This window comes from Centruroides vittatus, unplaced genomic scaffold (assembly GCF_030686945.1).
Source record: "Centruroides vittatus isolate TY-2023 unplaced genomic scaffold, ASM3068694v2 contig_109, whole genome shotgun sequence".
In the NCBI taxonomy this organism is placed as follows: domain Eukaryota; kingdom Metazoa; phylum Arthropoda; class Arachnida; order Scorpiones; family Buthidae; genus Centruroides; species Centruroides vittatus.
The window spans coordinates 181,056-201,110 of NW_027120701.1; the positions used below are offsets into that span (position 1 = coordinate 181,056).

General features: G+C 33.5%; 1 protein-coding gene across 1 annotated transcript; it reads left to right on the plus strand.

Annotated features, from left to right (window-relative positions):
• Window positions 1–7,298: 7,298 nt before the first annotated feature.
• LOC136975726 (uncharacterized) lies at window positions 7,299–18,470 on the plus strand. The gene is made up of 4 exons (XM_067270825.1): window positions 7,299–7,493; window positions 11,527–11,751; window positions 17,616–17,735; window positions 17,810–18,470. The coding sequence occupies exons 1-4, from the start codon at window positions 7,344–7,346 to the stop codon at window positions 17,933–17,935; spliced, it is 621 nt and encodes a 206-aa protein (XP_067126926.1). The 5' UTR covers window positions 7,299–7,343; the 3' UTR covers window positions 17,936–18,470.
• Window positions 18,471–20,055: the final 1,585 nt, after the last annotated feature.

Below are 20,055 nucleotides of genomic sequence, written 5' to 3' on the forward strand. Positions count from 1 at the left end.
ATGGCTCTGTCGTAGTACATTTTGTGCGTGTTGTTTTCCAATACTGTCTGTGGAATGTATTTGTAGTATGGTTCGTGGATGTCTGCTAATTTGTGTTTCTTTGCAAGCTCTTGGTGTATTATATTTGCTACTTGGTTATGTCTGTGTAAATAATCTGTCTGTGCCAAGAGCTTGCAACCAGAGGTGATGTGTTGTATAGTTTCTGGCATGATGTGACATTTTCTGCATGTGTCATTTGTGAGTGTTGCATCTTTGAGTATGTGTTTTCTGTAGTTTTTAGTATTTATGACCTGATCCTGTATGGCAATCATGAATCCTTCCGTCTCCCCAAAGAGGCATCCCCGAGCTAACCAGCTGTTTGACGCAGTTTTGTCAACAAAATCCTGGGCCAGATCGTAAGGATGCCTGCCATGGAGTGCCTTTCGAGCCCACGATTGCTTAATGGTGTCTATGCTTTTTATATGTTGTGTTGTGTCCATATGATGTGAGTGTAAGTTTAATGGTGTGTTATTCGAGTCTGCTAGAGTTACTGCTTTATGTAATTGTGATGTTTCTTGTTTTTGTAGAAAAACTCTCGCAGTGACTGTATTTGTTTGTAGTGAAGGTTAACTATGTCAATCAGGCCACGTCCGCCATCTTTACGTGGAAGGGTTAATCTTTCTGTGGCGGATTTAGGATGATGTTGTTTATGCTTAGTAAGTGTTGTTCTTGTTTTCCTTTGGAGTTGCTCAAGATCATGTGTGAGTCCAATGTATAACTCCAAAAGAATATGTGAGTACTGGGATGACATATGTGTTTATTGCTTTAACTGTGTGTTTTGCATTTAACTGTGTTCTGAGAATAGCATTTAACCTACTTTGGTATTCTTTAATTAATCTTTGCTTTATTTGTGTATGTTCTGTTAGTTTGGCCTGTTGGAATCCTAAATACTTGTAGAACTCGCCCTCTTCCATGGATTCAATAACGTCTCCATTTCCAAGTGCAAAATCTTCTTTCTTCAGGATTCCTTTTTCTATGTGAACTGTTTTGCATTTATCTAGGCCAAATTCCATTTGTATGTCCTTGGTGTATGAATGTGTGATTTGTAGGAGTTGATGAAGTTGTTTTTGTGTGGATGCATAAAGTTTTATGTCATCCATGTACATGAGATGTGACAGTGTAAACTGTGTTGTTTTTTTCGTGTCTGATATTGTAACCATATTGCGTGTTGTTTAACATGTTGGATAATGGATTCAAGGCTAAGCAGAACCAGAGAGGACTCAAGGAATCTCCTTGAAAAATTCCTCGCCTAATAAAGATTTGGTTTGTTTGTATGGAAGTGTTATGGACCCTGAGATGTAGTGTTGTTCTCCAGTGCTGCATAGTGTTTTGAAAGAATGCAATGAGTGATGGATGTATTTTGTACATGTGTAGGATATGTAGCAGCCAACTGTGTGGAACACTGTCGAATGCTTTTCTGTAGTCTATATATGCCATGTGTATGTTTCTGTGTTGTCTGTGTGCTTGCCGTAGAATGACTGAATCTATGAGTAACTGTTCTTTGCATCCCCTGTGGTTTCTACGACAACCTTTTTGTTGTTCTGTTAGAATGTCGTGTTCTTCAACATGTTTGTATATTTTGTTTGCAATACAGGATGTCAATAATTTGTAGAGTGTTGGAAGACATGTAATTGGTCTGTATTGTGTGGGGTCTGTGGTATTGTTGTTTTTAGGTTTCATGTAGGTGATGCCCTGAGTAAGAAAATTTGGCATGTCTTGTGGATTGATGATGATGTGTGTTAGATGTTTAGCTAGTTCCTGGTGCAGTGATGTAAACTTTTTGTACCAGAAATTGTGAATGTTGTCTACACCAGGTGTCTTCCAGTTGTGTGTTCTGTTAACAGTGTATTGGAAATCATGTATGTTTATTTCAACACAGGGCATAGTTGGTATGTTGTGCAAGTTTCTGTTCTCCTCCTCGATCCAGCCTGCATCAGCATTGTGCGTGACAGCACTGGACCAAAGAGAAGACCAATATGTTGTGAGTTCTTCTTCTGTTGGTGTGCCACTGTGCTGTGTATCAGTGTTTGCTTTGTTATTAATTTGTCTGTAAAAGAGTTTTTCATTGTTTGATTTGTTTGAAAGAGTTATTATTATTATTATTATTATTATTATTATTATTATTATTATTATTATTTATTAATTAAATAATTTATTTATTTATTTTTACTTTCCACCAACAAGCTAAAATATACTACATAGAGTGGCTGTAGAGACGCCACGGTTAAAGAAAATTGAATACACGTCTGCCATTTTTCTTTCAGTCAAGGGCTGCGCCATTTGTGTTGTGTGAAGACAACGAGCTAGAATATTCTAATTCGTGTAAAACTGTGAAAAGGAAAGAAAGAATTTTAGCCCTTAACTGAGATGCTGTGAGTCAAAATGACTTAGCTTTCTTTTTAAAATTTTGAAAGTAAATAAGACATTTCTTTCTTTAATCATTTATGTAAACGTTTCTAAATAATACAAAATATTCTGTACCGATAAGTTAATACATTGTGTGCAAATTTCGTTAATTGCATTTCTAAACATTCTTAATTTTATTTTCCAGGCTGTTATGTATATGTAACAAGGGAAAGTATTGGAATCGTGTCAAATTTGACCCTCGGGATGTTTTGCAAATCTTCACGTTTTGAGACCTCCTGAACCCCAAAAAAGAGAAAAAAAAACCGGAAAAAATATATTCCGTGTGTTTGTTGGCGTCTGTAAGTAACGAAATTTGGCTTGATAGCTTGTGTATAAGGAGAATTGTTGCTATTAAATTTTGGTGGTTAAAAGTAAAAGAGTGGGTAATACAGGTATGTCAGGTGTCATATCTCGAGAGAGGTCAGACTTAATAAATTTATTCGTTATTAACATTTACAATTTATTTTTTAAAACTCATCACACCCTCAAAATTAAGTTTTTTTGCCATTCAATAATAATTATAAATATAAAAAGTTATAAGTGACAGTTTCTTCTAAAATTGAGACTAGTATTTATCACGTCTTTCTTAATTATTCGCAATTAAGAGAAACCAAGATTAAAACAATTCACTTTATTTCGCCTATTTAGCAATGCATTTCAGACTAGTAATTTTCCAATCCCCCTTCAGCCACCAAGAGCGCTGTATCTAAGATCACAGTCACTCTATGTAGTATATTCTAGCTCGTTGCTTTCCGCCCTGTGGGCATTAAGAGAAGTGGGCTACCATCTCAACCGCTTGGTCATCCGGCCGTCAAATATAAAAGTGGGATAAAATTTGCATAAAACATTGAATAAAAACTTTGTTTCTAAATTATTTTATTTAGAGTTTCTTCATATTTCAGAGAGCTATTACAGTTTGCGCGTTTTACTGCATTCCAGCTTTGTTTTGCATTCGCCATCCCTGCCATTTTACTAAATATTTTGTTCAATATATTTAATAAAGTGTCAACAATTTAAATTTTCATTTAAATTTTACATTAAATTTTATTTTATTTTCACTTATTTCTGTTGTCAAAACTGGAAACATTTCATCGTTTCGCCTGAAAGATTTATTTCACTTCCTGCCGAATTTATTAATACCGTCTTTTTTAATAATTTAATTTCAGTAATGAAATTTTAATTTGTTTTTGACAATAAAATTGATTTATTTGAGGTGATTTTTAAAAGAAAACTCATTTTTAAAACAAATATTATATTCTAAAAGCTTTGAGTTGCCTATAGTGAGTCCTTACCAAAAAATGGGACCTTACAGAAGTGTCATTACTTTTAAATCTAAGGCTTTAGTGATGCACAATCTCATACTATTCCTGTATTGCAATGTGGCACCTTCTGTGGTGTAATATTGCAAAACTTTCCTAGTGCCCTACGTATATAAAATAACGAATACATTTTAAAATAAAATTCGAATCCTGGGATCGAAGTTTTCGGGGACGATCTGTCCCGGTAATATGACGGGCTCCGTTCATTACCACTCAGCTAGGCAGTTGTGAGCCTGGCTCAACCAATGATGGATATAAAAAAAAGGCCCTTTTAATGCTCATAGAGCAAAAGAGTCCCCAAAAGCCATCTGTACAGTATCTGTTTATTTTATTTTGTTCTTACAGTATTGAAGTTCTTACCTCAAATATCATTATCATATAATAAATTATGTTTTACATACCATAATGGCTGATCTTTTCATTCATTTCTTATTTTAAAATTATAACAATATTATTTTAATTTTAACCAATAAAATCAACAAAAGAAATAGCCATTATAACAATTAAGATGTTTGTTGAACGTTCTCAATTAAAGAATTCTAAACAATGGCTGTAAGTTTCGTTCCTTTGCGAGGTTAAAAATCTAAAATGGACGATTATACTCTCAACAAATTATTTATTAAAAAGCAACACATGAAAAATCCAGATAAAAACACAGGAAAAAAGATTCAAGAATGGTTTCGTCACACTTTCAATCCAGTCACATCAGCTTCTATTTTGCAAAAATTAAATCGTGCTCATGCGAATCATAGAAATGCGCACTCTGTAGATAAGGCGATGGAATCTCTTAAACGTTTTGAATCCTCCACTCTAACTCGAACAAATGAAAAACAGAGCGAAATGAGCAGAGATAAAGAAGAACGGCAGAAAGTGCTAGAATATACAAGAAGAAAAGTGAATCGAAAGAATCCTCAACAAGAAGAATATGAAACCGAGCAACACCATTACGGTTCGAAGAGTATTAATGTTCAAAAACCTACGGTTATCGATTTTCATTCCAGTCGAAATTCCACAGAATATAATTCAGGATCAATTTCCGATATGGTTTATGATCAGTTGCTTACAGAACGCGCATTCGTGCCAAATATAGGGTTAGTTTCTGAGAGTGTTCAGATTGGATCGCCAAAGATAGATGTCGAAAGCAAATCGGGTAACAAACATGAAATTTGGATTAAGGCATTCAATAGAAGCCAAAACATTGAGAAGAAGAGCAAATACATGCTAGAACAGGCTCAAAGAAGGAACGCTACTTACCGAAAATCGTTGAGAGTATTTATGACAAAAATGATGCACGATTTCTTGGCTTCGCTGATTCAAACTTGGTGGAAAACTCTTCTAAAGAATCAAATGGATCCGGAGTCTATCCAATCACTAGCTTTTGGTAACATGATTCGTACAAGAGTTACCTTTCTTCTTAAAGACTTTCTAGAGAAACTGGCAATTATAATTATACAAAAATGGCAGAAGAGATGCATTATACAAAAACGAGGAAGAAAGTATCTTAAGGAGTTGCAGTTACAACAAAAGGAAGAAACAGTTAATGCGTTGTGGATATCGGCATATAAAACAACGGAATCTATTGAATCATTTTTGATGATGATGAAGAAAAAGGTTATTGCAGGAAACAAAAAATTTAAATTCAAGTTGATCAATTACATCAATGAAATTAAGTTGAACTTTATTGCGCTTACAATTCAAACATGGTGGAAAGTCTCTAACGAGTCGTTTCAAATGAATTTTATACCTGGCTCCTATGCAAAAAGTTTCGTTTTTGGAGTTTTGATAAAAAATAGATTAAGAAATTTGCTGAAAGATGCTGAAGAAACTTGCTCTGTAGTTATTCTGCATAATTGGTGGAGTAATATTAAAGAAGACAGAAAGATGGATATGCATTACAACATTAGATATAATGCTGCTAAAATAATACAGACATCTTGGCAAAAAACTATGAAAAAAACAATGCAACAACAAAATACAGATGTTGAATCTCTAGCAAGTGCACCGAGTGAAATGATGTGCGATTCGACAAAAGTCGAAGAGAGTGACTTGTTTCACACGATAGTAGCAGACTGGACTGTAAAAAATCATGAAAAATCTGCAAAAAAAAGCGAGAGAATTAAAACGGGAAATGATATTCCTAAAATATTGCTTACAGAGGAAGAATATCCACTAAAATCTCCTATTACAAACGTTAGATCTCAGAGTTTACAAGTAGTAAAAATATTGAAATCAGTAGAAGAAGACACAAGAAATGAAACGATGGCAGCAAATTTCGAATTGTGGAAATTAGCAGTTATTTTGATAGAATATTTAGATAAATTATTTAGCCTTTTAAAACAAAACTCCAAATTTATTTATGATGGGAAATTAGCCTGGAATTGTATTAATGCATTGAGAAAAGAAGTGACAATTGTAATGTTACAAACAAGATGGAAGATTAAAAGTACTCAAACATTTATGGATATTGAGGATGGGATGAGACGTCTCTTTATTCAAAAATTGCTGAATACAATTGTGAGTGACATGGATCGAACCGTTTCGGTGATGATTGCGCAGAGAAGTGCTCGTAGAAAATTGAATAAGAAACGCAAATTTCAGAAATTACAATATGATAATAGTCCCAAATCTCATCTTCTATATTTAGCTGGAGATTTCACGTCAATAAAATGGAAAACAGAAGATATGACCGCCTGCAAACAAGTTATCATTGCAAGGAGCTTGAGTACAATCTTGATGGAAGCGTGGTGCATAAATTCGCTTTTACAAAATCACTTCAATAACACGATGAATGTTACAAATCACTGTTACCAACTGCGAATTAACTTGAAATCTCTATCCATCTTGATACGAAATAAATTTTTAGCTCTAAATATACAAATTTGGTGGAATAACAAACACTTCAAACCATTCTCAGTGGGAAAATTGGCAAAAGTGCAAGAAGCAAAAATGTTTTTTTACGAATCCCTAATTAGAAGAAAGATAAAAGCTTTACTAAATGATTTAGAAAAGAATATTGCCATTAAAATTATACAGATTTGGTTTAAATCTGTGAAGTTTACCGAAGAATATCGTGGAAAATTAATGAAAGTTCTGAGTAGTGATAAGAAAATATGGACTCAAATGTGTAACTTAATACTTCTTCACGCGGAAGGTGTTGCTATGACTGCGAAATCCTCTCGCGGAAGAATATAATTGCTATAAATACTCAGCAAATCATTTAAAATTACAAAATTTTTCAATTAGTATAAAAACCACAAAATTCTATATCCAAATCTAGTTTTATTTTTATTTTGGCTATTTTATAATTAACATAATTTGACGTCTTATTGGCTATACAGAAATGATGATATAAATGTTTGTAAATAAGTAAACAAAATTAATTAAAAGTAAAAAAAATATAATATTAATAAAAATAAATAGTAGTATGTTTTTGTTGTTCAATTTAGACAATAAATAAAATTTTAATTCGAAATTAAAAGAGAGAATTTGGTAACTTTTTGGCGGTCAATGCATTTAGTTACTGACGCATCCGGCAGTTTGTAGTCAAGGTAAAGGATATGTTTGAGCGCGCATTATAAGATGGAGAAAGAGAAATATCGGATTTTGTGTAAGAATGAAGAGAATTTTAAAGATGCGATCGATGTCGTAAGTCAGAATTTTAGTAATATCGTCGATAAATGCAAGATAGACGATGACGTGAAAGAAAAAGGGAAGAAAAGATTCTTGGAAGTACGTAAACAGGCCTAACTGTTGCTACATTTGTTAGTAGAAGTTACTTTTAGGTCATTTAGACATTTTAAGATGAAGTTTGCCTTAAATTTATTGGGGAGAATTCGTTCTAAATTCATATTTTTCATTCATTAGTATAGTTATTACACGCAAGGCCGCTTTGATCGCTTCACTAGTAAGGCTGCCTACCAATTCTCTCTATGAGACCGAGCGTGTAGACGCTAGTTAATATTTTTTCCGCTTGTGGCGCTGACGATCGATGACCATCCATTAAGGTTTGTACCGGTATATTATACCTGGAGCGTGCAGAGTATAGGGGAGTTTGGAGACGTTGCTGTGTTTAAGTGTTTTTCTCATTAATGCAGGTTGAAAACTGACAATCAAGAAATGAGCTACTGCAAACGATGTTCCCTAGTTCGTGATAAAAGCATGGAAATGCTTCGAAAAAAGCGAAATAAGGCTGTACTATAGATTACCACTTACGGAATTTTGGGACTTTAAGTATATATTTGAACTTGGGACCAAGACGAGTTCAACGGTATCCTACTTTTGGACCGAAGACAAAAAATAAAAAAGTCATCATACTTTTTAAGTTGTTATAATTTTTTAATGCTGTAATGCAGATGGCACCGTAGTTGCTAGTATTGTCATCTTGCGGTAAAGTCTGCAAACCATGATGTCGGACTACAGTCACCTCCCAGAGGGATAGGTTAGGTTTGTTGGACAAGCCGCGATAGCAGCATGTAGTACTAGCCAACTGCGAGCAAGAGCGAGCATGTCGGCAGCTGAGGGGCCTAAGGCCGCAAGGTCGAGGAGCGCAAGGGTGTGCGAAAAAAAACTTAATTCGAACTGCAGACGATCAGTGTGCTCGTGGATCAACATCTGCTTCTGTTGAAGATGATGGCAGATTTGCCGGACTGCCTGTTAAACACACGATAAGATTAGCGGAGAGAGCGATGCAACTCCCAATCATTACGCGGTTGCCAAAAAAAGTATGATAACTTTTTTATTTTTGTCTCCGGTCCAAATGTAGGGTATTGTTGAACTCGTCTCGGTCCCGAGTTCAAATATATACTCAGTTCCGAAATTCCATAGGTGGTAATCTATAGTATCCTCCAAATTAATAATACAGTATTTTTCACACCTTTATTTTCATAAGACATATTTAGGAAGAAATAATAACCAAGTATTATTGGCATGGAAAATACAAACTTTTTCACACTAATACTATTTAATGATCTCTTCTTGATTCTTAAGGATACCAGTACAGTGGAGCCTTGCTTAACAAGCATAATTCATTCCAAGTCTTACTCATAATGTGAAACACTTGTTAAGCAAAACAATTTTTCCCATAGAAATTAATATAAAATACAATAATGCATTCTACACTGAAAAAATGCTCAAATGTTTTACGTATAACGTTTATTCAAAAAAAATTGCACAATATACACTGTTAAGAAGCCTGAATCACCATCATCTTTTCTTCTAGTGCGGAATGAACCATCCTGGAATGAGAATTCAATTTACAGAAACAAAAAAATTACAGCTAATATGTTTGATAAACACTCCAAACGATATGCCAAATTCTTGGGTTATGTAAAGGCTATAATTAAATAGAAATTAATTAGACTAGAGGTAGGCAGTTATGTTTCCATCTCGTATTAAATTTAATAATTATAAACAGTTAATTTTTAGTTTAGACATTTCTAAAATTTAATTTTGAATCAGTCGTTAAATTTAATGACCCAAGAATTTGGCATATCGTTTGGCGTGTTTATTATATAACAGGCTATGGTTGTTGATGTTTATAAGTAATATGTGTGAACACAAGTTTGGAAAAATATGTGATCACAAGCAACACTAAGATGCTAGCGGAACGAGTGCTAAACACAGACTGATGGAGCATGCCACATGCGCACAATTTGGGACTTCCCCTCTCCTCATCACCCATTATGCGAAACATCGCTCGTTAAGCGAGGCAAATTTTTGCAATTTGTTTTGCTTGTTATGCGAAATACTCGTGCGAGGTGCTCGTTAATCGAGGTTCCACTGTAATTAATCGTTAATGTAACTTTTTTTTTTTTACTCGAAAAGTATGCAAACTTAGCAAAACTAGATTACCTATACCAAGGGTGGGCAACCTTTTTTATAACATGGGCCGGAATAAATTTTACGTTTTTTCCGCGGGCCGTAGTAGTTAATTGATGCCTTCTTGTGACCTGTAATTTTTTAGTCTGCACAAATAGATCTCAAAGAGAGGGTAGGTTCAACAAGGCGTCGCAGGTAAGGGCGTTTACCTGCGATGCCTTGTTGAATTTTTCGTCTAGGTTAAGCCTAACAAATTTTTTTTTTATAAATGATAATTGTGTTTACTGTGTTGTTAAAAATTATTTTTTATGTTGCACAAACAAAATAAATATATTGAAAAATATAAAACCAAAAAAAGTTATATTTTAAAAGTTTGTTTTAATATAAAAATTATGACTCGTAGCGACATCTAGTATCAAAAAGTTCCAATGCAGACACGAAAATATTCGGGAACAATGCTTAAGAGATTAATATTCAATTTAAACTAGATGAATTACCTCAAAAAATATTTATTTATAATTTTTTTAAATCTCTGTACACAAAGCTAGAACTAATTCAAAATCGTAGGCACAAAAAACCTTTCACACTCTATTTCTAGCAGACAAATTAATTAATAATATTAATTAATTAATCTTCAGTGCTCATTAATTTGTCTGCTAGAAATAGAGTGTGAAAGGTTTTTTGTGCCTACAATTTTTTTAAAGATCTTGTGGGCCGGATAGAAACTTTTCGCGGGCCGTAACTGGCCGGCGGACCGGGGGTTGCCTACTGTTGACCTATACTATACAGTATATACTATACACTGTCTACTATAAAAACTTTCACATTATTGGACCATATATGATAATTTATTAAAATGCTGTGTATTAAATCTGTTATAAAATTATTACTTTTGTTAATCAAGACTCTAAGAATAAATACTAATATAATCTTTCGAAAAAATTTGCTTATTTTTGTGAAAAGATAAGCAAATATTTTAGATTAGTAAAAGAAATTCCGAAAAATATGCGCGGAAATATGATGATATTGAAGGTAAGAACTTATTATAATTAATATTGGAGAAGTACACAGAAATGTGAACAAAAGCAACATATATTGTTTTAAAGTTGAAATTAAAAGTATAGCTATAGTAAAAGTAACATTGCTTCAGTTTACATCTCTAATATAAATAAAATTCTTCATAGAAAAAGCAAAAGCTTATTACATAAGAAAAATTAATTTATTGAAAACTGTCATAATAAAGTGTACACCTGTTTTTGACTGAATTTTACAAACTGCAAAGAACAGAAATGTACTTAGCTTCCTCCTCATCAAAAATTTACAATATGAATTAGACAACATTAGACTTTTAATATTTTTCTAGAAATGGGCTTATGATGCAATCTGAGAACTTTTTCCACAGTTTGACTTAATTGTCCAGTCCAATTGGTCAGAAAAGGGCTAACATACTTTGTTGCTATAATATTGCACATGCAATTATTGTGATTTGAATGTGCACCGTCAGTGTTAGCCTTACGCCACAGTAGTAGAAGTGCAGCTGTGAATGAGGAGGTTATCAGAGTGGTAAGCCATGCCCATAAGAATAAGAATCAAAGGATGGTTGTCTGCATGTGACTCTTTACAAGATATAGTCACTTTTAAATTTTACCATTTTTGAGGGTCTCAAAATTCCAGATATTCTGATTTTAGGGCCACATCGTTCAGAGCTGCATTTGTATTCTCTTTCAATGTTTTTGATCACACCACACCTCACTTTTCCAGCACTAGTTTAAGGTGTAGTGTGATTCATATATTTGTTTCCAGTTTTCTACAAGTGTTTTACGATGTTTTCACCATAATTGGGCTCTATCACTCATACTATACAATTGAAAGCCTTGTCAAACTCATGATTATGGTATATTCAATAATTATGAATAATTTTAATACATATTATTTCTTATAACAGGTTTTTAAAAACATGTTAAAAGAAAATGTCACATTTGTATGTGATTCAAATTCGTCTCGTGATGTGGATGCAGAAAATAAGAAAGTAGATCCTATGTACTTAAACAACACATTACTTCCCAAGGTTGGAGATGCCCTCGTTGAAACAACGCGGAAGAGGAAGCTGTATCCAGAAGAATATCGTACGCTCATAGCAAAACAATTAAAATTGGAAGTTAAAAAATTGGTAAACTTGTATTTTGTATTCAAACATTAAATTAAAGGTATTATTTAAGGTATAAATTGAATAATATAACTTAAGTAATTACGTAGGGCAATAGAACAGTGTAGATCACTGTTTCCCAACGTGGGGCCCACGCCCCACAAGGGGGCAATTTGATTCTTAAGGGGGGCAATTTCGAAACTCGTCCAGAGTTTAAGTTAACCGTATAGCCGCTGTATGCCATATTTATTGTAAATATTGATTTAAGTTAGTTTTAATTTTCTTTGTTTCCCTTTCCTTCTAGAACTTTCCTTTATAACCCTTTTCCCTTGGGGTGGGATTAATAATTCTGGGAACCACTGAGAACAAAGAGATGAAGGAGGCCCTGAGGCCGGTGAAAGAGGAGAAAGAACATTCTTTGCCCAGACCTCGAGGTGGGCAGACGTGAGTTGTGGTGTTCCAGGTCACGTTTGGCAATGACTGGAAAGTGCAAAAGACTGATGAAAGGATGGGTTTTATCGTGGTTACGATAAAACAGTGCGGCAATTAAGTGCAAGAAAAAACTTCAACGAACACGACAACGAGAGACCTTCCAAAAGAGTTCAACATATATGTTGGGGGGCATAAGAATTTTAGAAAGGCTTAGGTGGGGCATAGCACAAAAAAGGTTGGGAAACACTGGTGTAGATCATATTACTGTTACACAAAAAGAATTTTGGCTGAAATATCTTGCAAGAATTTCACATGTCATTCTTTTAAATTAGGAACCGTGTCAAATTCTTTTGAATTTTAAATAAATTTAATTAAACATTTAATATACAGTAAAGAGTTTACGCAGAACAAATAAGTTTAGCCAATTAAATATCTTCAGATTCCAGTCAAATAAAACACAGATTGAGATTCTAGAATATTGGCTGGTTGTGGGTTTGCATCTGACCAACAGGATTGTATGGAGTTTTCCACATTTTATTCACATGTTTAACACCTAAATAGGGACCAGTTTCTCATAGAAAGTCCTCCCAGGAAGCACTCCTTCCAATGCAGATTGCCCATATAATGCATTGTAATGTATAATTATTCCTATAATTCTTCCAGAACATTATTTGCCACATGCACTAATCTATATACAGGGTGGGCCAGCGAAAACGAAACGGCAGAGTGTTCGTGTTCGTCCAAGCAAAGCGCTCGGACAGGTCGATCTTTTGCTCGAGGGGACATCTTTTGCAATAAAGTTTTTGCGATTCTGAATATTAACTAAACAAACAGTTTTTTCGAAATAAATGTTTGTTTAGTTAATACAAAATAAATGAGTTTTTAAAATTTTTTGTTGTCTGTTGTATTCAGAATCGCAAAAACTTTATTGCAAAAGATGTCCCCTCGAGCAAAAGATCGACCTATCCGAGCGCTTTGCTTGGACGAACACGAACACTCTGCCGTTTCATTTTCGCTGGCTCACCCTGTATATAAAAACGAATGTATGTCTGTTTGTCCTTCATGCATTACTATACCATTTATCCAATTGCCATGAAACTTTGGGAAGTTGTTTAATACATTCCCGCAAAGGTTTCTGGCATATGTGAAGACCACCATTTCCCCCCTTTCAAAAATATATTTATATATGGATTAAGGCTTTTATGTCCAACAGATGGCGCTAACTTCTGACGACCTAAGTTTGCTTTTCTGTGAGAATGGACTAAAGCAGATCATTTTCTATCTATATAAATAAAATATAACGTTCGTTTGTTCCTACCGATTCCTTTGAAATTTTGACACCACGTTGCATTCGAATACGCACGTGTTTTTATATAATATACATGTCGAAATTCCCCCCACTGGGGGGGAGATGGACAGGATTATGGATTACCGTGAAGAACTTGGCTTCTATTATACTATTTTAGATGCGGTTTTTTGCGTTTTTAATTGCGTTTTAATAGGTTACGTCAACAGAATATACACTAAAAAGGGATTTTTCGATATTCGCCAGCAGGGAAAGGGACAGGATTAAGGCTTACTGTGAAGAACTCGGCTTCTATTTATGCTATTTTGCATGCAGTTTTTTGCGTTTTTAATTGCGTTTTAATAGGTTACGTCAAGAGAATGTATACTAAGAACGGATTTTTTGAAATTCCCCCCACGGAGGAAGTGTAATACATTTACAATAGATACATTTTGAGCCACAACAACGCGTGGCCGGGTCAGCTAGTTATATAATAAAGTATTCTTAAAAACAAACATTTTCAGGACCCCAAACATGAACAAACTAAACTTGGGGAAAATGTTTTTTCTAAAGAATTTGGAATTGTATTGAGTTCAGTCATAAGATAATGTCATTTTTTATAAGCATTGTTTTCATGCTGTAGCATAATTTATATAATATGCCAACCAGTTCAAATGCTAAATTTTTAATTATATAACAATTTTAATAATAATTTTTGATTATTTTTAAAAAGTTTTATTAGCATGAATCAAAATGAGATGTTCAGAAGAACCTTTAAGGTATGTAATGTTATATAAATTTAAAAAAGATAATGCTGCAGTTACAGCGATTTACATTATATGTAATGCGTATTGCAGTAAAGCTCTAAATGTCAGAAAAAGTCAGTGTCGGTTCATAAAAATTTAGGATTGAGATTTCAATCCCGAAGACGATCTTTGCTCTGGACAACCTTCTGGCTTTAGAAAATGCTGAAGTTTCTGCAGTAGTGAAAGCTGATCCAAAGCTGTTTAAGACAAGAAATTGTGGAAAAGCTTGGAGTTCCCCAATTAATGGCATTTAGGTGGTTGGATCAACTGGAGAAGATCAACAAGTATGGGTTGTGGGTTCCACATAACATAATCATCTGGATTGATTATCCATATGCATTTCACTTAATAGTCAATAGCAAATTCTATTTCTGGGCAGAATGGTAACTCGGGATAAGTAGTAGTATTAATGCTACTGTTATTTCTAAAATACAGTAGTAAGATCAAGATTACTCCATCTCCACAACCAGTTTGTGGTATTCATCCTTGAAAGGTATTTCTATGTATATGTGGGATACAAGGGAAATGCGGCATTTTAAGTTGTTGATTTTGAATGAAATAAGTTAGTACATGCTACTTTATAATGTCGGCAGTTTGAAAAACTTTTTGAAAACCTGCAAGAAACATCCATATTTGACAAAAGAGCAGTGCAATCTTTAGCATTGCACAAGTGGGAAACTTACTACTTGCTCCACTTCTACATTTTATTAAAATTGGATGAATTAAATGTAGTTAAGGTATTAAATTTACAAACATTTTAAACACTATATTATTCTTACAGGAAATTTATTAATGTCAAGCAGATTTTATATGTTAATGATACCAGTATTATTGGCAACATCTCTATTTAGCCATGTGTATTTTTCATAGCAACATAGTGCAGTCGAGCATGCAACAGAATTAAAAAATAATAATAATAAATTAAATTAAATTCTGTTAGTAAATAGTAAAATTACATATTATTTTAAGAAACAAAGGACATAAAAATATTAATGGAAATGACTCATTTAACAAAATTAAAATATTTTGTAACATTTACTTTGTAAATTCATTGTGTACAGCTCCAATGCAATGTTTAAGTGCGATACCTAAAACTAATAAGTTTCTTAAAGCTACATTTTTAATTCTACTGCCTCTATGTGCCGCAGAGGCAGAATGTAACTTTTCTAACAAGGGAAAGTCACAACATGTTCATCAGTTTTTATTGATATTGTTTGCTTGGATAAGCTCAATAAGCTTGACACAAACTTTTATTGAGCAAAGGGAATAAGCGTGCGTCTCAAATTTTGCTATTTATCTTCTTTCCTGAAAATTCATTTCTGGAATTGCTATTGTCTAAAAACAAGTCTTAAGCTCTACATGTGGAAATGTAAGATTATTATGAGTAATTAGACCTTTTAAATGATTAAATAAACTGGAAAAATTATTAGTTATAACTAACTCTCAATTTACTTTTTTAAACTAGAACATACATAAAAAATTGGGCTTAAATACTCCCGTTTCAACAGAGAATATTTAGGAAAAACTATGTCTTATTCACCATGAAATACGATAATTTAAAATTTGATTTGTCCATGCCTTAATACTAGAAATACAAATGTCTAATAGTAATGTAATTTCATATACTGCCATATTTGCTGATTTAAAGAGTGCAATATGTCAGTTCTTTACCATCATCAGTAAGTAGACTTATCATATATGAAAATATTATTTCTCTGCCAACCTCCAAATGGTCACTAGTAATTGATGGCCAACCTATTTTAAAGCATGGAAACAGAGACCAATTGCATTGGTCTAGATTTAGCCTGTAAGCATACAAACCAAAACAAAGTTTACATTAGTTATACTAAGACATTTCATCTCTGTTTTAATTCTAGATTGTCTTATCCCGGTGTTTCTCAACCTATAACGAATTGTCGCCTCCTTCAATAAAACCGTTACGTAGTATCACCCCCTTCACTTCGAAAAAAAATTTTGTTGGGCGTTAGCATCGGCCCTCAAATTCGTATTGCATCGAATAGACTAGTGACTAGTATAGTGTTATTTGTTTAATTATTATACGATATAATGAATAAAATATCTAATTATTCTTGATATAATGTTTTACTATATCGCCCAAAAAATTGTTTTTTGCTTCCCCCCCAATATAAATTGTTAATAATCTCCCACATGGGGTGATATCGCCGGTTGAGAAACACTGGCTTATCCAATTGAGTAAATTAGTGAATCAAAAGATTTAGTAATGATGCATGAATACCGTATTTTCATCATGCCACACGAAAATGGGGTAAACCAGCATGCTTGTTAAACTGCGACATAAAATTAATCATATCTAACAAAACTAGTTAATTAGTAGTTAATTAAACATTGAAAAAAGACATTCTTCCGAGTACTGTACAATAAAATAATAACATTTTAATTTGATTAACTTCAAATCAGGAAGAGAGTTTTTGTTTACAAGACAATAAAACAATTATTAACTTATTGACAGTAGTAATAGTTAGTCAGTGTGGGCTACATTGACCATCTACCCAAACCTTAAAAATAATATCTTCTCTTGACATGCAAAGTCAATGTTGGTGTAAGCTGAGATAAGTTTTAGGAAGCTTCTTAAATTTAGTATGTTTATTTTTAATTTTAAAATTTCGCTAGATGATAAAAATTCTTTTATGAAATAAAAAGACGTAGTTGCTTCCAAAAAACTTGGTTGATCACCATTTATTTCTTTAAAATGTTCCAGAATAAAATCTTCAGACGACCCGACCTTTCTTTTTAGGCTACATGGCCGCCCAGGAAAAAAGTTCCTTAAAACACAGAAATAATCCAATTAAAACTAAAGAATTTTAAAAAAATTGGAATTGGTGACCTTATGACGTCTTGGGCTATTCGTCCTATTACATTCGGGAGTTTCGGATCCTTATATCCACTTGGAATATTGCGCTGTTGAATGTAGATTATCCTTTTTCTCCCTCTGGCGGCAAATTATTACAAAACTTTTAATTTTAAAATTTCGCTGGATGATAAAAATGTTTATTTTTGCATTTTAAAATCAAATAACAATAAAATACTCGCAAAATAAGCACTTTTGGAATTCCGTATTTTACGTCGTTAGAAAGAAGACAAAGTGAAAAAATTAAACATATAATCGTAGTTTTTGATGTAATGCTGATAGTTTCACAGTTTTAGAATAAAAACTTGTTCATTTTTTTTTAATGCACCTTTTAGAGAAGGATGTGTAACCTCACTCAAACCAGCATGCCAGTCATTCTGTGAAAATACGGTACAAACTTGAAGTGACGTTACAGTGATTTGCAATTGGATTGCATCCGTTAGATAATTCTAATTTTGACTGTTTTATTTTGCAGAGAGCTAAAGAATACCGCGTCGAACGCGGAACCGATTTCGAAAACCTCTTCGGAGACACCACAGACGATTGCGAGAAACTAATGATTGAGGTTTCCTCCGGGATGCGAAGTCACATTCAGGTGAGTATCGAATGTGTTAAAATGGGCCAATGATTTTTTTCCCCTACTACTAAAATATACAAAACTGATTTCAGATGATTCAAGAAAAAATAGAGAAGATTGAACGACTGAAGGAATGTTTTACTGCATTCAAACAGATGGAAGAATGTAAAACGGATAAAATGGTATTCAGAGAAAGTATCATTCAGTCCAATGGATGAATGTCTCTCGAAACATCCAAAACAATGTATGCAGAATCTATTGGATAAATTCATAATCTTACTGATAGTGAATCAGTAATTAATACAAAAACTTATATACATAATGATTATTATATATATAACAGCTAAATTTTTTTACTTGTTTTGACTCTAAACATGTACATAAAGCTAAAAACTTTCAGGTTTCTAATAGAAGTTGTTCTTCGATGCATTACAAATGCTTTTATTATTTATCTTTAAATGTTTTACATTCTTTATTTTGTCCTGTAAGTCATTGAAAAAATATAATTATTTTAATAACGTTAAGTCGACTGCCGTATATCGTCGGACTATAAATTGGCAATAATAATTATAAATTACTAACAAATTTGACCCTAGAGGGAGGTGTTAGGTGCCACCTCGTATTAAATTTAATAATTATAATTTAATTAAATAATTTTAGATTAATTATAGCCCGACGATACAAGGCAGTTGAAGTAGTGTTATTGCAATGTATCGGGTTTAAAATAATTATATAAACATCTTACCAATTTGATTAGTGTTTAACTTTGTTGTGTGACCTTTTAAAACAAATCATAAAAACATATATGCTTTGAGATTTGTGTGTATTAAGAATGTGTGATACATATATTTCAACTGTGTATTTTGATAGAAAACTTTCAGTTTAGCCATTTGTTTGTCTCTGAAATTGACACTAATTTGAGTGTGCCATTAAACCAAAATATTGGCCTCTCCTCTCCCACTCTTGGTTCCCAAGCTATAGAGTTAGTCTCGTGTTTTTTGTGTTCTTCCTGTAAAAGCAGTAACAAAAATAAATTGTTGCTATACATTGATTGTATTAGAAATTATATATCAGATACATTTATCCCCTTTGCTTCTAAACTTACAGAAAAATTCAAATAGACAATGATAATGCATTAAATTTGAAGGAGATTTTATATTTTGCACACACATGCAAGTTTCAGAAAGAGTACGCTTGAAGAGTTTGCGCTTTTCAGAACACAGGTATTTTCAATTCATTGGTTTGGTTTCAGAATGGTTCTAGGAGAATAGAATTATTGTACTCCTATGTTGCCTAATGAAACTGTGTAAGAGCAGGGTATAGTTTGCTTTATATTGTGACAATTTGTTTGTGTTCTTGTTTAGATATTCAGATGTTCTGCGATGTTATTGCAGTATATACAAATACAATCAATAAGGAAACAAGTCTATAATAGAGCAGATGACCACTTGCCTTTACCTTGAATCTGTTGCAGTTTATTGAGGTACAGTCAGTTGGACACAGGAAGACTGTACCTCATTTGAATTGTTTGCATAAGGGATGGTGGTCAAGATGAAGAGACATCTGGAAATATGATCCATTGTGGAGGTCTGGTGTGTTATGGTTTTGCATGCCAAGAGACAAACTGGGAACTAGTGAAGATGTATGGAGAATGTGTAATGTCCTAGAAATAAGTACTGTATGTGTGTATTTAATGGACATGCAAATGGAAGTGCAGATGTCAGTAATGAGCAGTGGCCAGGCTGGCCCTCAACATCAACCCATGGATGAGAATGTTTGTCAAGAGGAAGCAATGACTTAGGAAAACTGACAAGACACTCAAGACATCATCAAGAAACTCAATATTGTTTATGGTACTATGAGCAAAATTGCTCATGAGTGCTTCAGATACAAAGGTTTGTGTGCAATGGGTACCAAAACAACTGACAGAGGCTGATAAATAAACAGACCTGTCACTAACATATCTGCTACACTATGAGCAAGAAAGATGTCAGTTTCTCTATTACATCATTATGAGGATGAAACATCTGTGCCATCTGTGGACACCAGAATCCAAACAGAATGGAAACATCTATCATTCCACCACTACCAAAGGTGGTGGTGGAATGATAGATGTTTCCATGCTCATAGTGAAGCAGATATGTTAGTGACAAGCCCAGGTTTCATCTACCAAGAAAACCATAACTGTGTTCTTGCACAATATGAGTATTATTCATATGGAATTCCTCCCATGGCAACATTATTGCCAAGTGATACTGCCAGACTACAGACAGACAGTCCATGGGTCGTCTGCTGGAAGAGACCAAGAGCACTACAAGAGGGTGTCATCTCTCACACA

Excerpts from the sequence above, each read along its gene's own strand:
- LOC136975726 (XM_067270825.1), top strand. The coding sequence starts at position 7,344 with ATGGAGAAAGAGAAATATCGGATTTTGTGTAAGAATGAAGAGAATTTT. Across the intron at positions 7,494-11,526 it reads GGAAGAAAAGATTCTTGGAA|GTTTTTAAAAACATGTTAAA; the intron begins GTACGTAAACAG and ends TTCTTATAACAG. Across the intron at positions 17,736-17,809 it reads GGATGCGAAGTCACATTCAG|ATGATTCAAGAAAAAATAGA; the intron begins GTGAGTATCGAA and ends AACTGATTTCAG.